The sequence below is a fragment of the Hipposideros armiger genome, unplaced genomic scaffold, assembly GCF_001890085.2.
Source record: "Hipposideros armiger isolate ML-2016 unplaced genomic scaffold, ASM189008v1 scaffold_1187, whole genome shotgun sequence".
Lineage (NCBI taxonomy): Eukaryota > Metazoa > Chordata > Mammalia > Chiroptera > Hipposideridae > Hipposideros > Hipposideros armiger.
Window position 1 is genome coordinate 14,251 of NW_017732537.1, and position 10,150 is coordinate 24,400.

The 10,150-nt window shown below is 49.6% G+C and overlaps 1 protein-coding gene across 1 annotated transcript in view; it reads right to left on the bottom strand.

The window, feature by feature from the left end:
- Positions 1-1,445: 1,445 nt before the first annotated feature.
- The window catches only part of LOC109376747 (glutamate receptor ionotropic, delta-1-like), a gene marked incomplete at its 3' end in the record, with an annotated part of 264,904 nt that continues 256,199 nt past the window's right edge, over positions 1,446-10,150 (bottom strand). Inside the window, exons 5-6 of the mRNA XM_019632845.1 lie at positions 3,811-3,972; positions 1,446-1,565 (exon numbers count right to left, since the gene is read on the bottom strand). Of these exons, the coding sequence (XP_019488390.1) occupies positions 1,446-1,565; positions 3,811-3,972 (282 nt within the window). The remainder of the gene's footprint in view (positions 1,566-3,810; positions 3,973-10,150) is intronic.

Sequence of the window (10,150 nt, forward strand, 5' to 3'; positions counted from 1 at the left end):
ATGTGGACCACCCAGCCCTGCACCAAGCCTCACAGCTTTGCGCATCTCTAACAGACATCATAGGTTATCCCTGACACCCTTGACATTGCAGGTCACACCCTGACCCACCAAGGTATCAAACCATAGTTGTCCACCCCCTCTTTGATGCTGCCAACAAACCCCTGACGCTCAAAAATGTCATCAAACCATGTATCACCATTGCATCTCAACCAATTATTGAACCTTCTATGATTTTTATGACCAGCCCCATGACTCTGTCACAGGATGGGCTGAAAGTCTCCCAGCCCCACATCACACAAGGATCCTCAGCCTTCCCAGCTTCTCCCTGGGGAACCAATCCTCCTCCATGTTGCAACTGGCGACCACTCCCTCAGCGCCCCCAGCTCTCACACCCTCCATAACTCCACATATGCATCCTGCTACCTGGTCCTCAAGGAGCACAGCCCACAAATTCCCTCCCCTAGTTCCTCGGTACCCCAACATCATGTAACCCTTTCTGCCCCTCCACCACCCCTAGCCAGTGCTGGCCAGTGTAGAAGGCTCTCTGCCAAGGGTTTAGCCTGCCCGCCGAGAGCTTACTGTGCTCTTTGTCTCCTGGGCATTGTCATTAGAAGAGCTGTCTTTCTCTCTAGTATATAGAAATGTGTATGTGACTCTGTGTGTGAGTGTGTGTGTGCGTGTGCGTGTGTGTGTGTGTGTGTGTGTGTGTGTGTGTCTACCATGTGAGCCTGTGCCTGAGTGCATGCCAACCAGCTAATGCTTTAATGCTATCCTGATTAGACTGAGTCTGTCTTGACTCACATCATGAGCGATTCCATCTGGGGCTTAACTTTGGGGATTCTAATGCTGGGTAAAGGCCATCGTCCAGTCCTCAGTCCTGAAAATCCCCATAAGAGGAGGGAAAACAGGCAAAGTATCTCCTTAAGGAGCCCCAGATCTACCCCTTGCATGAGCACCAAATCGAACAGCCGAAGCCCACCATGAGTTATACAGCCCGTGTGTGTCACTGCATGCTTCTCAGCCTCCTCATGACTTACTTTTCTGTTCATGGCCTTGTCTACTCTTGGATCTGGGGGACATTCTCTGGCTATAACCTCTGTCTCCTACCTCAGCACCTGTCCTGTCGGTTCAGCCAATTTCAACCACTCTGGGAAAACATAGTGTCCCTTCCAGCCTAGCCCAGGACCACAAGGCTGGCCCTCCAGGCCCAGGGCTTCCAGGTCCCCCACTGGACTGAGATGGTATTAGCGACACTTTGGCCCTTTCTGTTTGAACCTCTCTGAGCCTCCTCCCCACTCGGCCCCATGCACACCAGCGCGGAGGGCACATCAACAGAGACTGGGAGGGGGACGTCTGTCCTGGTTCACACCTGCTCAGAACCCGCATCCCACGCCACCACAGCGGGGTGGGGCGAGGGGAGGGTGGGTAGGAGGGTGGAGGCTGACCTTACGCATGTCTTTGCCGAAGGTCTCACTGTACGTTGTGCCGAGAATTTCAAACTGGACGTAGGGATTCGAGCTGTCCTCCCGAAACTCCATCACCCCTGTGAGACCAGTGATGTGGCCCTGCAGAGAGAAGGAAAGACCGTTGGAGGGAGGGGCAAACATGAGTGGTGCAGGGGACTGGATCTGAAAGCAAGGAAGGGAAGGGAGTGGTGACCAAGAAAGGAACCATCGAGGTCTGCGGAAGCAATGGGCCCGCGGTAATGAGAAAAGAGAGGCTGGCTGTCCTAGGGCCTCGGAGCAGGATCACTTCCTAGGCCATTGCTCACAGGGGCAATTCCTAAGACTGAACCTGTCATTCAGGCAGGCAATAAGATTAGAGCACTGCTCTGGGCCACACATTGTGCTGGCCATGATTTAAAGAGTGGCAGCTTTTGTCCCCACCCACCTAGAGCTTATAGTCTACCTGGCAACCTGCTCCAGGCACTCACCCTAGCTCAGCGGTTCTCAACCTTCCTAATGCCACGACCCCTTAATACAGTTCCTCATGTTGTGGTGATCCTCAACCATAAAATTATTTTCGTTGCTACTCTATAACTGTAATTTTGCTACTGTTATGAATCATAATGTAAATATCTTTTTGTTTTCCGATGGTCTTAGGCGACCCCTGTGAAAGGGTCGTTCGACCCCCAAAGGGGTCGCGGCCCACAGGTTGAGAACCGCTGCCCTAGCTTGAGCTCAGAGAAAGTCCAAGGTCAATAAAAGCCACAGCAGACGCATGGCGGTAAGTTGCAGGGCAGCAAGCATGACAACTGGAGGCCAAAACCCAGCTCCAGTCCTAGCTTTGCCACCTGTGCCACCTTAGGCAAGTTACCTCCCGTCTCCCAGCTTCAGCCTGAAATTAATTAGATCCATGCCACAGATCCTGCAAGGACTGAAGGAGAAAATGTGCACAAAGAATGGTGTCTGGCACAGACTGAGTGTGGTGGGTGTGTATACCCAGCGCCTCTTTCCAGTGGTTCAGTGGGCTCTGTAGGAGCAGGCGGCAGGGGTCAGAGCTAACCTTTAATAAGCCCCCTTCATTCCTCAAGCCTGGGGTGGGGGGGTCTCATCCAACCTTAATCTCCCATAGACCGTGAGCGGGGAGAATGCCAAGGCTGAGTCCCAAGAGGGCCCCTGGCCCTGGCTTGGGTTGCAGGATATTCAAACCAACACAGAATATTTACACTGCTATTGAAACCATGCACGATTTATTGCGACTAAAACTTCTAGCACTATAGATTTCCTTAAATGCTCTTTTGAAGCTCTAAAAGCCAATTCACCCTAACAAATCTTCTGTGGATTACCCAATTCACTTCAAATCCAGCCTTCTAACTTGGTGTCACGCCTCAGCATGTCATGAAACACATCACAAGTATAGAGTGCCTGAACATGCACACTCATACACACATACACAGGTGCACACATGCATGTACACACACACACATGCACACACGCTGAGGTCTTGGATGATTAGCACATCCTCTACCAACTGAGGAAACCTCTCTTACAGACAGTGGCAAACATGAGCTAGGCAGCTGCCTCAATTTTTTTTACTTACAGTAGTCCTGCCTTATCACTGAGGGATATGTTATAAGACCTCCAGTGGATGCCTATAACTGTGGATGTACCAAACCTTATGTATACTATGTTTTTTCCTATACATATATACCTCTGATAAACTTTAATTTATAAATTAGGCACAGTAAGAGATAAAAAACAATAACAAATAATAATATAGGGCAATTATAACAATATACTGCAATAAAAGTTATGCAAATGTGGTCTCTTGTCTCTCTCTCTCTCTCTCTCAAAATATCTTACTGTACTACATGCACCCTTCTTCTTGTGATGATGTGAAATGATACAATGACTACATGATGAGATTAAGTGAGGTACTTAGCATGGGGTGCAATTCAAAAACTTATGAATTGTTTATTTCTGGAATTTTCCATTCAACATTTTTAGACCATGGTTGACCATGGATACCCGAAACTACTGAAAGTGAAACTGTAGACAAAGGGAAGACTACTGTACTTGTGACCTTGGGCAAGTTACTTAACCTCTCTGAAGTCCAGTCTCCTTATATGAAAACAGGGACAATAGTAAGAACACATAGCCATGAAATGCAGCTCACTCATCCCTTAAATACTGGGAGAGGATGAATGGCAAAGAGAGAGACCTGGGAGGGGCCTATGGGGCAACCACACAAAGAGCTCAGCTTCAGGCCACCTGCGGGAGGAGGCGGAAGTGTGGAGTGGGTGTGAGGAGGGGCCTGTCTTTGGCTTTGGCCTTGGCCTTGGCCTGGGAGGGTGCCCTCCACACACACCTTTTTGATTGTGTCCAGCATGGACCTCCCTCCATTCCACGGCTTGGTGGACTTGCGTATGCAGTTGAGGCTTGCCATGCTGTGCCACTTCCGGTCCTCCAGCTTCCTGTGGAAGGCGTTGGCTAGCATCAGAACACTGTCATACAGGTAGAGGTTGGAGATCTGCAAAGACAAAGGTGGTGAAACCCTTTCCATGGGTGCATTTCCAGAGAGGGCAAAGAAACCAGTAGAGGGCTGGGTTAACCGAAGATGTCAACAGCAACAAGTGATGCCCAATAGCTATGCCATGATCCTCAGGCTTCTAGGTATTCATTCAAAAACCCAGCCAGGTGCCAGGGTCCTGAGTAGAATAAGACCTAGCCCTGCTTCAAGAACCAGTCAGGAGGTGGATCTGAACATCAACAGGAGAACCAAAGTGATCAGCACCACGATGGAGTCCTATATGCAGGCTCTCTGTGAGACTGGAGTGGGGCATCCTGCTCACGTGACACAGGATGGAGCGAAGGATTGGCAGAAAGCTCAGTCTAGAAGGATCAGTAGGATAAAAGATGGGAGCATTATAGGGAGGGCACAGCATTATGCAAAGGCATGAATGTGGGAAGGAGTAGGGTAGAGCAGGTGATGGTGATGGAGATTCAGGAAGCCACCAAGCCTGCTCTGCAGTGTCACTGCTGGCCAGCGGATGCTTATGGGATTTGCAACTGTGTACAGCTGAGAAGTCCCCCTTTGCTTAGCTGTCTATTAGCCATAGCTGAGTCGGAGAGGAAACACAGCCTATCTCAGAGCTCTGGAGAGCATGGTTGTAGGATGAAGTGGGAATAACAGTGAGAAGAGCTACACCACAGTTGTGGGATCCGGGGGGCGGGGGGGGGGCGGCGGAACAGGTCTGGCTCACCCTCCTAATCATGATTAAGGGCTTTGATATGGATGAGCCCAAACACCAACACCTGCCTTCCCAGGGGTCCAGCAAGAGCCTTCTGTGGGCAGGAGGACAGCCCTGTTGTCAGGTGTTATCCTTCATGCCACCCCACTCCTCCCAGTGGGTGTCATGGAGCAAGAAGGAAGGAGAGGAAGAGGAGGGTATGGGGGGAGGTAACATCCACCCTCAGACAGGTGTGTGGTCCCTCACAGTAACTGTTGTACAAACAACCATCAGCCAAATTAGGTCAAAGGGAAAATTCTCTGCACATCTCAGCAGCAAGGGGTCTGATAAAAATATTTCAGGAAAACAAAATCACTGGATATAAATAGAAGAATATGTCGGCCACACAGGACTCCTGGGACAATCCTCGGGCTGCAGGACGAACCCCTGCTCCTCCCAGTCTACCTCCCACCCCATCCCCCAGAATGTCCCTTGCGCCCTTAACACCTCCATGCCTTATTCTCAGCCTGAGATTTCTACCTTCACATGTCTTAGACTAGGTGCCCCCAAACAGAGTCCCAGACAAGAGCTTGGGTGATGGGAATTGTCCCCAGAATTACAACTGAAATCAGAGGTGGGCAAAGGAGCTGGTACAGGACATCACCAAAAACATCTGCTATAATGTGTGCCCAGCAACTCAGGCTAACTCTCAAGGGTCATCTCTGCCATGACATATCCAAGCAGAGCTGACCGCTTCTGTGAGGGCCCCTGCGCCCTGACCTTTCCTAAAGAGGTTTGTCCTATCTGCCTTCAACCTGTGTCCATGCAGTGGGCACAGGGATGTATGCCACTAAGCCCATGTGCCTGGCACCTCCCCACACTGTAGGTGTAAGTGGGTGGAGGATTGACAGGAGATGTCTCAGGGGTGGCAGAAGGGTGCCTGGGATGACTGACCACTGCTGACTTAACCAAGGACCTTAGGCCAAAGGGAAGCAGACATGTCGGCACCTGGTGACCATTTTCAGGGCCCTGGAGTACACAGGTGCTTACCTGAGAGCAGACAGAAGTTTTTCCCACCACCTGGAGTTCACCCTCTGCCCTACAGGGAACAGCAGGACAGACCCTGTCTACTACACCTCCAGTCCTGGGGGAGCATTTCTTTGGGGAGGAATGTTCTGGTCAGCCCCCCAGCTCTCAGAAGCCTCTACCATGGCAAAATCATTTCTGACACGTCTACCTCCCTTCTGGAATAGAAAGCCACAATGGAGAAATTGTTGTAAGATAATGTAAGCCACTTAGAGTTGGCTTGGTTTTATTTTTTTCTGAAAGGATAACTCAGAGCTGAGGGTCCTTGAGGATGTGAAGATTTCTCTTCTCAAGACATTCATGGATCTCCCAGCCAGCCTCTCATAGCCAATGCTATTCAACCAGTGGGGCACTGGGAATCACAACTACACCTAGACCTGCACTCACACACATGGGCAGCACCACCCCAGCTGTGGCCCAGGCCAGTACCCAGGACAATTTCCCTTTTTCCCTCCAGCACTTCAATTCACAATGAATTAAGGTACTTAACAAATGTATGAATGCAGAGAGGTCTGCAGTGAAGAGAAAAAAACAGGATGTGACTCAGAAAGGCCAAAGGAAGCCCTCAGCCCTCCCACAAGTGTGTCTGCTGGGAAGGGTGAACCCATTTCAGTTCAAGGGAACAGGCTTGAGCAATATTCTCTCCCAGTCACAGATAGGCCTTCCCACTACCCCCACATCTATCACCCTGAGCACCTTCTTCCATGATATACTATACACCGTCACTTCATAAATGCATATACCTCACCAAACTTGAGCTTCTTAAGTGCAGGGGAGGATTTTTTTTTCCACTCTTCTAGATAGATCTCTATATATCTCTATATGCATTCACTATCTCTGGAACCCAGCACCTAGCACATGGTTGGCGCTTACTGTATGATGGTTAGTTGCATGGTGGATATATGGAAGGATGGAAGGATGGATGGATGGATGGATGGATGGATGGATGGATGGATGGGTGGATCTCCTGCTAAGAAAGTACACACTGATCTTGGTTTAGAAAAAGAGAAAATATAGAAAACAGCAGGCAAAAAAGATTTGCTGCCTACACCTTTGACTTGGGAAGGAAGTCTCCTTTGTTCAAACAATTTGCTTGTCATTTCTAGCCCACTCAAAATGCCTTCTTAATCCTCACTGGGAGCTGCTTCCATCTTCTCCACTCACTGCTGCCCTTCTCCTCATAAGACGCTATCTCAAAACTTGCCTGATCAAGCAGAAGCTGACACTCTATACTGGTCTGTGGCTCTGCCTCTGCTTCCCAGCCTTGCTGTCCTCACCTAGGGAACCTGCTAGATTCACTGGTGGGGATGCAAAGGGAGGAGTGCTGCCCTCACAGTCTGGTTGTCCAGGGAAGGGACCTTTGGGGAAAAGATTAAGAGCCAAGAGTAGAAAGGCAGCATCTGCTTGAGGCTCCCTCCAGGTCCTGAGAAATGGAGGAAATGCCTTTCCTCAGGGTGGATGGGTAGAGACCAGCATCAAGGTTTTGTCAGGTTATGCCCCAGAACCAAGAGGAGCAGTCTGGAAGGAGAGCAGCTCCCAGCAGCATGGACGCTCCTCACCATTGGTCTCAAGGGGCTAACAACTGAGCTGGAGCTACAGGCCACAGGGAGAGGGGTGGGGGCTGGCCCGAAGGAGTCCTTGCCTTTATCCCTCACAGCTCAGCTAAGTCACAGCACAGAGCTCATTCACAAAGAACAGACAAGGAGAGCAGATACTGTCACTATTTAACCCTTATCCCCCCGGCAAGTGAGAGCTTGGGGCTCTGGCTGGCCTAGGAATACTGCAGCACAAAAGTGACAAGGAACCAAAATAAGCATTCCAGGTGAGAGTAGACTTGAGAAGCAAAAGAGAGGCCACAGTGTCGAGACCAAGGGTATGGCAGAGGAAAGGCCCAGATGCAAGACAAACATGCAAAATCAGGTCAGAGATGCCAGAGGGCATCAAATGAGAGGCACACAGAGCCAGAGCCAGGAAAGGGGCCCGAGGCTTTCCTAGGAGCCTGTGGTCTCATTCCAAGTGGGCACAGAGCTGATTCAGCTGGCCAAACTACTGATCTATGCAAACTTCCTCTTTCACTGTCATACACTAGGACTCTTACCCTACCTTGCGAACAGCTTAGACAGGTGGGAGTGAAAGCTTTGGATTCATCACAGCCTGGGCCAGCTTTGCTCACTGCTGTACCCCTGTATCAATAGCAGTTCATGGACATAGCAAGTGCTCAATAAATGCTGCTGAATGGGTGAGTTGACTCTTCACTTGCACTCACTTGCTGAGTACTGTTGAACAAGTCAAGACTTGCTGATGGTAATAACATGAAATGTGATGAGTGACCCTGGAGAACTACAGTGGGCAGTCCTGATTTACCCTCTGGGAAATGCAGATGGCAGTGTGTACCATATACTGTCCTAAGCAATTTGCATGCATTTTCATCTTTGGAGGGAGCAGAGACAGGAAGAGATAGGAGGGGAAATAAAGGACTTAAGTAGGTTGCTGGCTTGAATGTGGATAAGTTGAGAACTCCTCTAGGGTTTCCGCAATCGTTGGGCCCAGCACCTCTCTGGTACACAGAATCATGGGGCCTACTGGGAAAACAAACTTGGATCTGCCAATACCACTCACCCTTCCCCCAATTTCTCTTGGTCCAAACGCTTTTCAAGGGCAAGCAAGGGTCATATCTGGCATTTATGGCTTATGGCTCAGAAGACTGAGCAAGGATCAGCCCTGAGCATTACATCCCCAACCCTGACTGAACTCTGCTCACCTGGGCATGTGTCCCCAGCCTCCGCCTGGCCCTGCAGCAAAGTCACAGCTGCCAGAGCCCTGGGTCTGAGCTTGCCTTTCAGCAAGGCATGCTCTGAGGGGTTGCAGGGCTGCCCTTTGAGGGAAAGGCAACTTCTCTGTGTCCTCAGATTGTTCCATAAAAGGTGCCAATATAGGAAAGCCAGAGTGGGGGCCTCCATAATGCCCTGACCCAGGTTCCTGAGAGGGAGGCGGCTTGACCCCATTGTAGACAAAGGCCTGCCATTTGCACTGCAGGACTGGGCAGCCACAGAAGACGTCAGCACAGCCAGTTCTGCAGTGAGACCACCAGGTGTGCAGGACAGAGGGGAGGCAGGCAGGACAGGACCAGAACAGACGGCAGCTTCAGCCGAGCCCTGTGGGAGGCTCTGTGCTCTGCTCTCTGCCACCTGTTGCCTGTCCCTTGCTCAGGTTTAGGGGTTTCAGTCCTGGGGAAGCTTCCTTATGTCCTTGCTACATGGCCACTTCCCACATCACACAGTATGGTTCAAGTGTCCTCATTTCTCCGGAGGGAGAAAGTAACTAACTACCAGTTACCTTGTCTCTCAGCCTCAGACCTGCCCCTTTATAGGCACAGAGCTGTCTTTCTTGGAGGCATATCCTGTCTTGTCACATCTCCAAGGGCCACTCCCTGGTGGCTGCCCTCCTCCCTGACTGACCTTTTAGCCTCGCACCTCTTGCTTCAGACACACAGAATGCTGCTCCTGCTTTCCAGGGCCTCCAGGCCTTTGCATATGCCATTCTCCCTAACTGGTACATGATACAAACTAGAGATTATCATTCCCAATGTATTTGGAGTTTGTGAGCATTAAGAGAGAGAGGACATTTGTTACATAGGAACTGGCACAGAGTATGTGCTTAATGGATGTTTGTGGAATTAATGAATGTTGGATGAATAGTTTTAAACCTGTTCTTATAAAACAACACTAAGGTAAAGAGATATCAGAGTATTTGCAAAGAGGATGTCTCTTAGAATATGAGAGACAGAGGATAGAAGCCATGCTGGGAAAAAGGTATAGGAACTGTGGACCGGTATGTTGCAGGTGGAATTGTTCATCTCCAGGCAGAATCTGGGGTATGCACACCCGTAAAATGTGGGATCCTGGCAAGGCTTGCATCTTCAAAGTCAATCACCTAGGCAAGAGGTTGGTCCTTAGAAGGAAGGTGAGGCCACATCTCTGGGAGGCAGAAGAGAGATTCAACCATGAGCTCTGGACTGAGGCTTGCAGCTCTTGAGAAATCCAGGTAGAACCCTCGTGGCTGCTGGATAACTAAAGATCAATGGCCTGAGACCAATGAGGACCAGGGATGGAAAAACAGGGTTGATTTTAAGAGTTAGCACCAGAATCTCCATTTCATCAGTAACTATACTTTGTGTAGGAATATACCTACTTTTTCCTGTGTCAGCAGGAGCAAAGCCTCCCAATAAGATTGTTAAATTGGGAAATCAATCCCATTTACAATTGCTTCAAAAACAATAAAATACCTAGGAATAAATTTAACCAAAGAAGCAAAAGACCTGTACTCAGAAAATTATAAGACACTGAAGAGAGAAATCAAAGAAGATACAAATAAATGGAAATACATACCATG